The sequence below is a fragment of the Scomber scombrus genome, chromosome 22 (genome assembly GCF_963691925.1).
Source record: "Scomber scombrus chromosome 22, fScoSco1.1, whole genome shotgun sequence".
Lineage (NCBI taxonomy): Eukaryota > Metazoa > Chordata > Actinopteri > Scombriformes > Scombridae > Scomber > Scomber scombrus.
This window is the reverse complement of record NC_084991.1, coordinates 3,641,332-3,657,017: the sequence shown is the minus strand read 5'-3', so window position 1 is coordinate 3,657,017 and position 15,686 is coordinate 3,641,332. Positions and strand designations below refer to the sequence as shown.

The 15,686-nt window shown below is 40.5% G+C and overlaps 1 protein-coding gene across 2 annotated transcripts in view; it reads left to right on the top strand.

Moving 5' to 3' along the window:
* scube1 (signal peptide, CUB domain, EGF-like 1) overlaps positions 1-15,686 on the top strand; it is a 119,144-nt gene that overhangs the window by 88,627 nt on the left and 14,831 nt on the right. For both annotated transcript variants that reach the window (XM_062443405.1, XM_062443404.1), the window contains one exon: positions 13,595-13,717. In XM_062443405.1, coding sequence (XP_062299389.1) covers positions 13,595-13,717 — 123 coding nt within the window. The remainder of the gene's footprint in view (positions 1-13,594; positions 13,718-15,686) is intronic.

Here is a 15,686-nt window from a genome sequence, read left to right as displayed (position 1 = left end):
GGACCAATCAGTGTCATTAATCCAGCTGCCTCGCAAGGTAAGATGGTGATAGATGGTCATAGCGAAATGGTTCACCCAATAACCTGCCAGGGATGGTTGTGACTCAGGAGGTAGAGCGGTCGTCCACCAATTGGAGGATGGTTGGTTCGATTTCCCGCTCCTCCAGTCCACATGTCGATTTGTCCTTGGGCAAGACACTTAACCCAAAATTGCTCCCGATGGCTGCGCCAATGCTGTATGAATGTGAGCTGGTTGGCGCCCAGCGTGGTAACCCCTGCCATTAGTGTATAAATGTGTGTGAATGGGTGAATGTGAAATGTAGTATAAAAGCACTTTGGGTGGTCAAAAAAAACTAGTTTTTTTTTGTTGTTGTGCCTGCCCTTTTCACTTCCCATGGACAACTTCTCAGATGGCTTCAGTCACAAAGACTGCTGAACTGGCTAGTGTTTCAGTTGGAGCAGCGATTAGAGGGACAACTGCATTTAGATCTTTGGGAAATACGGTTGCAAATTGTGGTCGACATGTGCATATTTGATGACCATGAATAGAATAGCAACTCTTCCTCGGGTGACTGAGGATGTCAATAACAGTCTGTCAACAATTACATAGAGAGGGATATTATAGTTTGGTGGCAGTGCATAAACCCCTCATTACAAAGATGAGAGGTCAGTGCTGTACAAATCATAGACTACAGCCTACAGAGATGTGGAAAAAAAGTGATATGATCAGATGAGTCATCCTTCACCTTATTCCTGTCAAGTGGGTGAGGGCATGTTTGGTGTACACCAAGAGAACAGTACAGGTGTGAATGCTTGACCTCTACAGTGAGACAATCTAGGCTCTATTATACTGTTTGGGCATTTTACTGGCATGATTTGGGTCCACGTGTCCCCTTAAGGCCCATTTATGCTCAACGTACGTACGAAAATGTATACGTCCTTTTCAAACGATGTTACCGTCACTGCTCACATACTTCCATGCGTCCTTTACGTTGGCATGGATGTTAACCAATACATCCACCAGGGGGCAGCACAGAGTCAAACGTTTATGACAACAACAAACTCAAAAACAAACGACTGTTGAGGAGATATTGATAATGTACCTCTTGCATAAAAGACAAAATCGATATGTTTAAAGTTTCTAACCAACTCGCACAACCTTTCCTCAAAAAGTTCCGCCATTGTTATTTCTTCTTCGTGTCTCATTAGAGCTACGTATCGAGTAGTGACAGCAACACTGCCCCCCTCGGTTTCCGGCGGTACTGCTCCGTTTGGTCCGTATCCGTAAGCTTTATGGAAACGTGCAGAAATACGGACGAAATGAACGTGGAGCACGGACAGAAGGTTCCGTCCGTATCCGGATCCGTATTTAACGTTGATCTTAAATGGGCCTTTAGAGGGAAGGGTCACTACAAATCAATACAAAGTAGTTGTGAGTGATCACCTTTATCCTATGATGAAACATTTCTAACCTGATGGGAATGGTCTCTTCCAGGGTGACAATGCCAGAGCACAAGGGGTCACTGAATGGTTTTATGAGTATGAGAATGATGTGAATCACACGCTTTGGCCTTCAGTCACCACATCTCAGTCTGATTGATTACCTATGGGAGATTTTGGGCCAAGGTGTTAGATAGTGCTCTCCACCACTATCATCAAAACACCAAATGAAGGAATATCTTTTGGAGAAATAGTGTTCATCCCTCCAGTAGAGTTTAAAGCAGTGGTCTCCAACCCTGCTCCTGGAGAGCTACTGCCCTGCCTGTTTTAGGTATCTCCTCACTCTAACTCGTTATCAAGCAGCTGAGGCTCGTCAAAGGGCTTGATAACGAGTTGATTATTAGAATCAGGTGTGTTAGAGTGAGGAGATACCTAAAACATGCAGGGCAGTAGCTCTCCAGGAGCAGGGTTGGAGACCACTGGTTTAAAGAATCAATGTCTGATTAAAATCTTACTGAACCTTAACATAATGGGCATCTACTGTATGTCTGAATGACAAAAGCCATCACTTTAACAGATAGATGAAACCAGCAATGTTAATATTCCATGTCTGAGAAGGCCTCTACTAAACAGCTCTATTGATTGGGATTTGCTTGTAACACTGTCAATCATAGACAAATGATGTGTAATGGTGTCCATACCATTCAAAAATATATTGTTTTCAGTATTATTACAATGGTTGTAATATTTCTGCCGTTTGTACTATTGTCATTATCAATAGATTTTTGTTGTGATACAATTTCTCTTAGTTTTAGCATTAGGCCCTATATCCTTAGTGAGAAGTCACAGATGAGAGTCCACACTTATCAAGTTGTAATGCTGTGGTCTCCATCACCTTACTTGACTGCATTATGGCTGGCAGTCCCCGTCCCAGATCACTGGCTGTTTTATTGTTGTGTAAAACTGAGAGTTTCCCTTGGCCCACATGCAGCCATGGAGTGTTTGTTATAAAACAGAATCAAGCGCTGGGGTCGTTTAATACCTGAATAAATACACGCTGCCTCCCGGCCTGATGTCTGTCCTCTCCACCAGCAACATCCTGCAAAGAGAACCGTCACGCTCCAGGAAAACTGGATCCCCTGTACCCGGTCGGTAGTTATTTGTAGAGGTTCGGGTTTCTCTAAATGTATTCCATTTAATTGCTTTTTACTGCAAATATTTGGTAAAACTACAAAACTCCCCAGAAATGCGTGCAGCTCGTACCCCAAAGGTATGAGCTGCACATTCTTACAAGCAAGCATAAATTCGGTTTAAGTGACGGTGCAAGAGTTTATTTCGGCCCGTTTTTTGACCTCAGTCTTTCAAGGACCAAGGTAGACGGAAGAGCCTCTCACATAATAGCCTGACCCCGTGCTTGACCTCTGGATGCTGGGGTCAGAGGTGAGAAGTTAGGGTTCATCCACTCCATTCTCATTGGTGACGGTGGGTTAAGGCAGCAGCGCTGATCAGATGGGTCAGTTTGTGAGTCTTAATCAGGCAGCTGAGCTCCACAGAAGCATCAGGGTTTCTTCTGGAGTCAGGTTTCTCATTCCAAACACTGGACTTCTCAAACACAGCCCCGAGGCTCACAGAGGAGCAGGCGAGGGGGCGGAGGGCTTGTTTCCTTTGGCCCAGGTGGATGTGAGCAAGCCTTCTCATTTGGCCCCCAGCCTCCGCCGCAGTTAGCACAGTTCACTTCCAAAATATCTACCCTGGAAGAAAAATTAATTCCCCGAAGGTCACCGTTCAACTACCAGTAGATTCGATTCAAATTCCATTGTGTAGGAGGCCTATCAATTGTCTTCAAAAGTGCCAGAACACGTTTTTCTAAACCGATGCAGACAGGCTTGCAAGAGATTTCTAATCAATCACTCAGTGTCACGTCAAGCAAATGTTTCAGAACAATGTTAAAGTTTAAATGCTAGTGGCCAAATGTTCTGCTCAGAGCTTTTCAGTCTAAGTAGGCTACAGACAGAAAGGACTCCTGCTGCCTCTGCTGCTACAGTAAACGCTGTCAGGGCCACAATTCTCCTGACAACGCCAAATCTGCTGATTCAGCATTTGAGCACTGAATCAGGATTACAACATGAAACATTTTATTTTCTTTGACAGATTTGAATTTCAAAGCCACAGCAAAAACTCACACGAGTTGCTCTTCATAGCTTTAGTCGCTGAGGTCATGAGGTTTTAGGGATCTATATATATGATCAGAACGTAAAGTAAGGTAGAAAATACTAACTGTTATTTCTCATAGTGTTGGCTAACTATGTTGTTAAATAGGATAACTGCACTGACCTAAAATATGGTTCAAAAAGCTGATTAGACAAACAGTAATATCTGTTTTCAATTAGCTTTCCTGCTCATCACCACAACGGTTTAAAGAACTGAGTTAACCCAATAGGTTGTATTTTCATTGAAAGTCCAAGTTTGACATTGTACTTTTAAATTATTTCTTGGTAACATTTTTTTTTTTTTAAACTTTCCATTTATAGTCTCAGAACTTTCATTAGCTATGTTCAATTGGAAATACACAGCTTTTGCCAGCTATTTTATTTCTTTATTTTGGTTGTTAAATTGGTCTTAAATCCAATTCCGGGTAGCTTTAAAGAGGCCCTAAAAACGACGTAATTTGGCTTTGTGAAACCTGCAAATCTCTTGTCAGATGCAGGCAGCAGCAGTCAGGCAGTAAGAGGTTTTGAATGTCTGGTAGAGCCGTGTGATATTCAGAGAGAAACACGACTCTTGGCATCGGATGGAACTATTGATTGAAGGCCAGAGCGAGATATTGATCGTCTAGAGTAAATGTCAAAGATGGATCCCATGAGACAGCCCGTGTATGTGTGTGTGTGTGTGTGTGTGTATGTGCATGTGTGTGTGTAGGAACATACGGCAGGATGTGCAATCCTCATATAGTGAAAATGACAAATTACTCCTCTCTCACAGCAGCAGACAGAGATGGAAAGAGTTAGGCGTTTGTGGGGCAGACATTGGAGTGAGAGACATAACATCACCACTGTGTGTGTGTGTGTGTGTGTGTGTGTGTGTGTGTGTGTGTGTGTTTTAGACGCCCATTACATATTTGTGTGAATGTTGGAAATAAAGCAGAAACCATTTTCAGCGTGCTTCAGCTTTTCTTCTCGCTCCTCAATCTGGCCATATGCAGTCTTATCTGTGTTAATTAGTTCATTAAGAGCGTCCTCATTAACAAATGCGTGCTGCAAAAAAAGCTTCTGGCAACACAGATGTTGTGCATGATGCCATCAAGGTGCCCATTCATGTGAAAACACACATTCTATTCACAATTTGATTCTTCTATTGCTTTTAACATTCCTATACAGATAAAACCATTGTAGAACTTGGTTAGCCACACAGCAGATAGGATGTCAGTGTCTGCCTCTCAGCCTGTCATTGGTCAGTTCACTTTGACTGAAACATCACAACAACTATTAAATTGACTGATACAAAATTGTATACAGATGTTCATGGTATCCCCATCATAAATCCTGGTGATTTCGACGATCCATTGACTTTTCATCTTTTAGTAAGAATTTCTCGACAATAATTGGATGGATTGGATACATTCATGGTCCCTAGTTGATGAATTTCTAACATTTTGCTAACTACATTTTGATCTAGCACCATGATCAGGTGAAAATTTAAATGTGTTCCATACTTTGCTTTAAGACCAAATTCCTGCCAAATGAAGGATATTCACATCTGCCTTGGTTGTACTTAGTGCTAATTAGCCAATGTGGGGATGCTACAATGTTAACATTGATAAACACTGATGAAAACACTGATGATCTTGAAACTGTACAGAAATGACAATGAGTATGAATATAATAAATCCTTCTGGTATACAATACATCACCCAAAGACCTTTAATCTGACACCACTGTCTGCCCATTACAATTTACTTTACCAACACCAAAGGCCACTAAACACAATTTTTAGACCTTACATTTTCTACCACAAGCATTTCAACCTCACAGAGTCTCTACTGTATATACAGCGACTGTTTAACATGGCTGTTAACTCTTCATCTTGTTTGCTGATACTTTCCTTAACTAGATAGAACCACAGTAAAAGTTGGAAGAAGATTGCTGTATTTTACTGTGAAATAACTGTGTTCCTCTGAGTACTGTTCCTGTAAGAAAATCATTTGCAGCACTAAAGCAGAATACATGCCAGTCTGCTCTGACTTGCCACACATGTCAGGCCACCCTCCCTTCTCCCTTCACCCACTCTCCTGACTCTCCTTTATCTGTCCTCTCTCTCTTCTCTCCAACTTTATCATTTCAAGATGTGCGGAGGCTTAATGTATTTATTTAAGCTCAAAGCTTTTTTAAGCTCCATTAAAGGTAATTATATACCCAGTTATAAGGCTAAGCCGTCCCAGGGTGGCCATTAAGTGTGGGTATATGTGGTGGTTCTGCCAGTGTTTGCGGCTGCTAGAATAATTACGAAGCTGTGTCTGTCTGTGTTGTAAAAACAGTGGATACCACCTGGGGTGGTATCCACTGTTTGAGACGATGTGGGCAGAGGGGGAATGCTGAGAAATGGTGTGTGTGTTTGTTTGTTTGTGTGTGTGTGTGTGTTTCTCACTTTGTGTATTTATCTTACTTGTCATCACGCCTGATTGGAGAATCCAGGTTTCCACTCTCCTGGAGCTTTTCCTCTGGCCTCTATCTTTTGTTTCTTAATGAAATCGTTAAAAATTCCAGAGATGTAGTAAATTATAATCTTACAATTTCCTGCTCTCCGAAATCTCTTTATTCCTGTAGTTTGAAGGGTTGGCAAGTGTGCAATGTACGTCACCTGAAGGGAGAAAGGCAGCCATCCTTCCTGCTGTCTCACATATATGGATCAGCCCAACAAGCTGTCAGCATGCAGAAGAAAGCCTTGATTGATTAGAACTCCTTTGGGGTACCAGGTGTCAACAGAGTGTGGAAGGAGAAAACAGTGAAAATAAATTAAAGACAAAGAGGAGTCAAAGGAGAGAAAATGGGTGAAAGTCAAGAGTAGATTAGGGATTTGTCAGGAGAGCAGAGCTAATCAATCTAAATGTGTCTGCTGATATGACATCATAGTTTGAGATGTCAGACAAACACTTACAGTAAGTGTACTTGAATGCCCTTACCTGTCCCGCTCTCCTTAAAAAACCCTACGGCCTCCTTCTCTTCCTGCCAGCCACGGGGAAATCCGTTTTAGCCAAGCCAGATGGAGCGACAATCCCTTTTAAAAGGCCGCTGACAGGGCACAGCGGGACATGCAGTTTAATACATTTTTACCACGGCGCGCAGCCAGATCGTTGTGGATTCCTGTCTCGGCTCCATATTTAGATGAAGAGTTCATTCAGCAGAAGCTCCCTGAGGATACGGAGTGAGAGGATCAGGCAAGGGAGGCCTGATTCTACCCTGATGGAAAAACACAGTGGCTGACTTACTGGCTGTTTTATAAGGGCTCCTATCACACTACACTGAGGGCCATTTGAAAGTCTGTGTTGACTGGACCTCTCTGTGCTCTCTCCACCTCCTCTTCACCCTGTTAATAGTTGAGTCTGACTTGATAAAGCTATATTACTACATACTAGTTTTAATATGTGCAGAGTGAGTATGGCCTTGCAAGCTGACCTACAACTCCACTCATTGCCGCTACCACCTACCACCACTTGATGTGCATTTGCTTAGGAAAGGCATAAGTCAAGATCACTCTACAATAGACAACCGATGAGTGCTGTCCTTCGCTATGAAAACTGCATGGATATTTCTCTCACCTGATTGGCTAGACCTGTATCTCACTGGGCTGTCTTTGCCTCTGTTTTTAAAATCGACAGACACAAGCATTTTCTGTTCTCATGACCCAATTGGCAGTAATCAGCCAAACAAATCACCGTTGAAGAATACATGTTTTATGATGTGACAGCACTATGGTTAAGGCCTGGTTAGGCTAAGGCAGAAAAACCACTTAGTTAGGTGTAGGAAAAGATTGTGGTTTGGTTTTAAATAAGTATTTCTTAAAGGTTAGGAGACTTTCATTGTCATAGTTGCGATAATAATCATGTGGTTTAGGTTAGGAGATGATCGTAGGAGATGATCGTGGTCATGGTTTTTAAAAAGAACAGTGTTGACTTGTGGTTGGAAATGAGAAACAAACAGTGATATCTCAGTGTTAAAGTCCAATGTTTTGTTGACCCATCCATCCACCCAGACTGCTTCCCAGACTCTGTCGGTATATTAATGTCACCTGATTCCCTTCTTCACTCTCATCATAATTACTCATAATTAATAGCATGCATTTGCGACTTCTGCATCAGCTAGTTTTTGGATTGCCTCAAGAGGAATCAGAATTTCAGGAAGCAATGAGTCAACATTTAAACAGTCTGATTGCTTGTAGACAGTAGTTGTTTCCAAAAAACGGAGCTTTTGGAGTTTGGACTGGCTTATGTCCACACACAAATGTTGTATGTAAGATACTTAAGTAATATGACACTAGAGGGAGTGCTGTTGTATTGAACATCACTGTGTCCTAACAGAAAGTGAGTATTCAACTATCATACCACATCTCATAACTTCAGAAGCGTTCTGTCCTCACTCAATCCATTAAATATCAACCTATGTTACTTCATGTTAACAAACCACGTACATTTCAGCTGTGCAATACACATCAGACAGTACGTTGGTCCATCGTTTTCTTCATGTATGATCTATGGTAACTTTAGCGAACTCTCAGACCTACCATCACATTCTCATTCTAAATCACGTATGTTTTCTATAAAGCATCTCACCCATGCCCTGTCACTGCCATGATCTCCCTCGCCTCGAGTTCCGCATCACACAGTTTCCGTAAGGCAGTGGCTCTCAGGCTGTGGTTGTTGGAAGACGTGTGTGTCTCTGCCTCTTTGCACATCCTGGCTAACTTCTGTGACAGCTTTATTACTCCCAGGGGAATGGCGGTACACCAAAAACTGTCTGTCGGAGCTGTTACCCTGCTTGGCTGCAGATAGAGTGCTTTTGCACCAGGCGGAATTTTCGTACCCGATTCCTCTCTTTGCTGCAGCGTCCAAAATGCAACTGAATATCGTACCAGACCTTTTTCGGTAAACCTTTTTGGATTGTCCAAACTTAATGATGCAGAATATTTTGAGATGCGCTGGTCTTCTGGTGAAATCGGGAGGTGGTGTGCTGTTTTCTCTTTCCCTGCTCTTCCCATATCTTTTACAACACCTTTGAAAACTGATACGAATTCTGAGTCCTGCATTAAATTCAATTAACGGCTAACCGGAGGCTCGTTGATATAACGACTTAAACCAACCAGAAGCCCTTTAGTTGTCCGGATGGATCCATAAAACTGCCTCAAAACTGTATTCAGCTTCTTAATGGACTGAATGTCGATGTTTCGATTTTTGAGACTTAGCCAAGTCTGAAAGCAGTTCAAAGCCCATGTTGTTTGCCTTACAGTGTTAGCTTCATCTTTGCTCTCCTCTAACTTATCTAGGTTGGCTGATGTCATATAAGCACACCTGGAGGTTTGCACTGAAGTATCTAGGCTTCTTTCCTTCCCTTCATCCTCTGCTGATGATTCATAATTTAACTCAAATGTTAGTTGTGGAAATATGTTCATCTTTGTAGTGAAAGGTTTGTTACCATCTAAGCAACACACATTATAGAAAGACCAAAATCAACAAGTCTTTCTCTCCTTTTACCCCTAATCTCCCTCTTCTCTGTCTCGTTTCCTCAACCTCCCTTTTCCCTCCTCCTCCATCTCCTCCTCCTCCTTCTCCTCCTCCTCTATTTCTCTGTGGTGTCTTGCTTCACTTATTCCCCAGCTCAAGGGTTTAGGTGTTAATCCCTCACAGTTTTCATCACTTAGAGCACCAATCAAAAAGGGCTTGCCTGTGTAATCTGCCAGACTATTGTCCCCTCTCCCACCTCCTTCGCTCCTGCTCCTCCTCTCCTCTTTCTACCTGGTGTTCTCTCATTCAAACCCACCTTCTAAACTTTCTATACCTTTCCATCTTCTTTTGTTTTAATGGGAATGTTTCTCAAATGAACTGGATATACTGTAGGAAACACACACAGTATCAGAATTGCCAGTCATTTACATGAAAATGTTACTGACTATAAAGAAAGTAACACAACGTTGAAGTTTGGGTTCAGCCGAGGACACTGCAGGCTGGACGAGGCGAGGTAGCGATGTTGGAGGGGTTGGAGTTTGTGTAACCAGATCTGCCAGCAGGTTTGCGGTTGGCACTGAACATGCTGCCTCGGGGGGTGATTGCACTCGCCTTATTATTATTGTAGAATCTGTGCTCCTGGATTGCTGCGCCACACCTGGACTAGAGCTCAGTCATCCTGGTTTTATTCAACAGGGATTCAGTAGACAATTTAACCCAGGTCCACAGGCCTGTTTGACTGTGAGAGCAACAATAGGGTCTGTTTGTAATGGTATTACCTGCATCTTCTTCAGCATTTGGTAACGATTGCTAAAAGCCAATAATTAAAACCAAACTGCTGCAAACATGCTGTTTTACAGTTGTCTTCCATTTTCACTCAGCTTGTGGATTCACATTAGGGCACATTACATGTTGTTATAATAACTGCAAATTGGATATAAATCAGGTTGAACAGAGGTGACTTGGCAAGATGAAGAAATTACTTTATTCTACCTAAGCCAAAACAACATGCCTGAACGACTTCAGTTGCCAGTTGCCTTCGCTTCATTGGCTGTGAAAGTGTTTGAGCATTTAGTCCTTTCCTACCTGAGGTCCTGTGTATCCCCACTGGTGGACCCATATCAGTTTGCTTATTGGACTAATAGATCCTCTGAGGATGCTATAAACCTGGCTTTTCACTTCTCTCTGCAACACCTGGAATCAACTAACACCTACCCACACATCCTGTTCATAGATTTTAGCCCAGCTTTCAACACCATTAATCCTTTTACACTCTTCACCGTGCTTCAAGACATGAACACCAACACAGCCATGTGTTACTGGATACTGGACTTTCTTAGAAAGAGAATCCAGTCTTTCGAGGTTAACAATGCTACATCACACTCTCTGACCCTCGGTGTCGGAGCTCCACAAGGCTATGTTACCTCCTTTTCTTCATCTACACTAATGAGTTTAAATCTCATCACAGCTCAGTTAACATATTCAAGAATGTGGACAACACCACTAGCATTGGACTTATCAATAACAATGATGAGACTTAATACAGGCAAGAGCTGAATTGGGCTGTACATTGGTGCAGGAACAATGACGCGTTTACTAAATACCTCAAACACAATGGAAATAGCTGTAGACTGAAGGAGGAGGTCAATCATCAAAACTTGGTGCATCAATCATTATAACTTTTGTTTGTTGGACTGCTTGATATGCTGGACCTTAACTGTACATATCATATATATTCCTTTCTGTTTGTTTTGTTGTAATGGTTTATGGTGCCTGTTTTGTTACCACCAAATCTGTTGTTTGGCAATAATAATCTAATATCTATCTATCTGTCTGTCTGTCTATCTGTCTATCTGTCTATCTGTCTGTCTGTCTGTCTGTCTGTCTATTCATTTATCATGTGTTTTTAATGGCACTTCCCTAAAACTGGCGTCCAATTTTCTTGACTTTCCAAATTTTCCTTACTTTGCAGTTTTTTGAAGTGAGACATAAATTCTATCATCTGGTCTTTTTCTTTTTTTAAACTCCCTAAACTAAGTGACTTGATGACCTCACCAAAAAAACACAAAACTATACTTTATGACTGCCAAATACCAAACTATTAAAAAAAAAGCTACTTTACAATATTAATTTGTTTTGCCAAATACTTTTTTGCAGGAAATGTTTTTATGTTCACTGGCAGCATTTTTGAATGAAAGGAAACACTTTGGTTAAGGTTGTGGTTTCAGTTAAATGTAACAAACACACTGTGCCTGTCTAGTTCAATGATTAACCAAGACCACTATCTCTCTCTAACCATAGCCTTGTCGTTTTTTTTCTTTTTTGGGTAATGTTTTCCTTTATGTGACAGTTTTGAGAACAGAAACAGGATAGAGACAAGCGTGTGACAAAGATTGGTAATGAATGTTTTGCAAATGCAGTCAGTATAAATGTTTTGTACAAATATCTTCTTTAACAATCCTATTTTTATTATGTTCTTAATGTAATTCAGGTGGCATTATGCTTCTTTTTTAACATACACTATTTGCTGTTGCAAATTTGTAGTACACAAACATCATCAAAACATCCATCTCTGGTTGGAAAAAACAAAAAAAACGACATGCCTCCAAACATCATTTCCTTTTATTTTTAATTGAAGATGTTACAACAGCATAATTATCCCTTTTAAAGTCACACACCAATCCAGACACTTACTGAAGGGGTATTATTAGAATCTCCAGCAGCTAGACTCAGTTAGTTCCAGGTAACTAGCATATCATGGGATGAGACAGTCAGATCTCTGTGAGCAAGCCCCATCCATGCTGTCTGCTTTCACCCTGCTAAACAAGCATAACACTTAATGCACCGTGCCATGTGTGCCTGATACAAACACACCATGATGAAACTGTGCACCGTATCTGGACAATAAGTGGACAGAAAAAAATAAAAATGTGAAATCACAGTGAAAGGTAACACGTCTGAATACAGTCAGGAAGCTTTGCATGTAACTCGACACCATTAATATATAAACTGCTTTGTGCTAACCTGTTGCTGCTGTGCAGGGACAGTATGTGTCTCTGTGTGTGTGTGACAGACAGCATGCTGGAAATGTGGTTTAAAATAAGGTGGAAATTTGAAAACAGCTCAACCACCTCTGTTTGCTTACTGAAGCTCAAAAATAAAGAACATTAGGAGAACCACTGTAGTATATTATAGACTTTTATGCCAGCACAGACTTTCACAACAAAAGCTTTGAATAGATTTTAGGGCTTTCTTCTGTGTTGCCTTCCAGTTTGATGGAGATGTTGGTTCTATGTTTATGTCCATATACCTGTAAGAAAGATGTGTGGTCTCTGGTGCAGTCTTATTATGTTCCAGTTTTATGTCCTGTGCATCCTATTCATTTTGTAGTTTTGATTACAGAGAAGGACTATATATATGGGTAAATGACATGATGCAACTCAGTGTCCAATTGGTGTAAACCAGTATTTTGTCACAACTAAATTAAACTAAAATGTTGAATAAATATAATCCACTTTTGCAATGTAACACTATGTTTTTTTTAACACATTTTGTCAATACTTATTTAGAAAAAAATGGTTGTTTTTAGGATATGTACTGCTCGATATTGACAAAATGCTTTAAAATTTAAATATAGAAATACTCAATTTTTTTTTCTTTTCATTTGATGTTTGAAAATGAAGTAATTATTTGTATAAGTCCACTTAAATACACTGTAGGTGGATAAAATATTGAATATGTATCATTCTTTTGTGGTTACACCATTTGACATTTTCAGGAGCATTCAGTCTTACTTTTGGTAAAAAAATGGTGCAAATGTCATTTCAAATGATATAAAATCAACATAAATACAAAATATTAATAAGCCTGATGCTTCTTTTAAGACATTTTTTAAAGATATTTTTGAATTGCTCATCTTGCCAACCCTTATTTGTCACTGACTCGTATGCATTGAATGATCTCAGTGTAAAAAAGACTGTAGTTTTAAATTGTTTTCCAACACAAGTTTCACCTGCGCAATGTTTACTGATGCCAACATTACTGATATCATCATTCATCACCCATTCACATTTCACTTCATTCACAAATGGGTGATGAATGAAAGGAAAAACAACAGTCTTAGCGAGGTGTTGGTCCAGCACAAGCCTGCGGAAAACACTTCAGTACTCCCATCAGACCATTCACTGAGTCACTCGTCCATATCTTATGCACCGCAGTTAAAAAGTTTAGAGGATGAAATCATCTGTGTTCAAACACATTATAAGAAACCTGTTTTTTTATAGCGGATTTATAGCGTTTTGTAATAAAACTTCAATTGGTATACAGCATCATTTACTCTGGATCATGAAAAGAACTAATCATGGGCTGATGTTTAAGACTTCCACCAGCAATTTTATTTAATGGCATGTCTCCCTTTTATTCTTTTATTTCCTCAACCCAGACATTGATGAATGCCAGGAGAACAACGGCGGCTGCGATCACTTCTGCAAGAACACCGTGGGCTCCTTCGAATGCAGCTGCCAGAAAGGCCACAAACTGCTCACCGATGAACGGTCGTGCCAAGGTCAGTGACTGACAGCTGTCAATCACACAGATTTGTATCATGTCAAGTCTCGCCATCAAAACCGGGGTTATAATAGTTTTGAAATGTTCCTTAGTTTTTATTTTTATTCAGTTTTTCAGTTGGCTTATTTATTTCTGTTGGGTTTTAGTTAGTTTAACAAGCTATTCAGTAGTTTTAGTTTAGTTTTTATTTAGTTTGTTTTTCAGGTATTAAGAAGAAAACCTTGATTAGTAGAAGGTGAAAAGGAGGAAATAATGCTGACACTGAGGTAAGGTTTGTTGTGTTTCTGACTGGGAGCTTATGTTAGCTGTCTCCTGCTTCTCTGTGAGAACTTCCAACGTGGACTTTCACATTAGTGGGATTTTTCCCTTTTAGCTGTATCGCACAAATGTTCCCTTCACTCTTCATCACCACACTTTTACTTAACTTATTTTACTTTACTCCTTCTTCTTTCTAGAAAATCATAAATTGCATGTTAAGCATCTTCTTCTTCTTCTTCTGCATTAAGCAGCAGCTGGCATCCCCTGTGCTGCCACCTAGTGGAAGCAGCCCGTTATAGTCAAACTGAACAGGACAGTAAAAATTGAGGCAGAAAACGAAACGACAACAAAATCGAAGCTGATTTTACCTGCAATTCAGTTTAGTTTTAGTTCTGCATTGTTCATTGTAGTTTTTATTTAGTTTTAGTTTTTGTTTTTTTTTTAAACAATAATTTTTATTTTTGTTTCAGTTAACGAAATTATTTTTTTACTGCTAGTTTTAGTTTTAGTCTTAGTTTTCATTAACTATAATAACAGGTCTACATAGATTTGGATTTTAAAAACAATAATTGTATATGACTTTTACACTGAGGCTATGATCATACACACATAGAAGGAAATCAATGAGTCGATGAGTGACTCGAACCCTGGAGCAGGTTTGTTTCTTGTTGGAGTCAGACGAGAAAATCAATATCAGTTTTGATCTCTCATCCAATCGAGTGATGCTGCAAGGCTAACATGTCCCTGCGCACCTACTGGACTAACGGAGAAGAAATTTATATGAATGGTCTGACTCTGTGCAAGATGTCAAACAGGCGCACTGAGCAAGTTTGCTTAGTCATCTTTTCTTGGGATAATAATCTACAGCTTGTTTCTGGCTGGCTTTGGACGACCAAAGGCGGATTCCAGGTTACAAGTCGCAGCAAGCGAGACAGGAGAGCAGATAAACACAAAATGATTTTTATTAACAACAAAACCCCCGAGGTGCTTCTGTCCCCGACCCAAAACCACCAAATAGTGTGTACGCGTTTGTGTATATGTGTTGGATTAACTGTGCATCAGTGGTGGAGTCTATAATAATGTGGTGTTGAATGCTTTAAGCCACATCACAGCATCGGTGCCTGTTTCTGACACACCTTTGCCACTGTACAATGCCAGCCAATAGCTCGCAGGTTCGTCCCATCCTTTGACATCTGGCCTGCTCAGCTTCAACATGACCTTAAAAATGAAGTATAATGTTTAATTTGTCAGCTCATTTCTGTGCCAGAGAGCCTTTCCAGAGAAAATAGCTCCTGGTGATATGCTACATGCCAGTGTTAGAACATTTGCCAGAATTGGCTAAGAAACCAAAGCAGAAAGATTTATCATTTGCCAAAGTTGCATAAGCAATTTCCACAAAAGATCCCTTCTATTCTAAATGTTTATAAAGGCAGAGAGATAGAGAGAGAATGTTGTCAGCAGTTAGATAAATATCAGCAATAACTGTTGAAACACCTTGCCAGGAAGGTGTGTCTCACCAAGAAAACAACAACACATCAACCAAACCAGAAACCAATATTTGTTTTCTATATGTTCCTTTAACATTAAACAGCTGTAGCAGCTCCTGTGTGCCCCGGCTCAGTTTATGTAAACTCTGTTTGTGGGATCCCTCGGAACAGGCCGGCTATTCCTAAGTCCTCACATGAACAGTTGCCTCGAGTATTTACCGA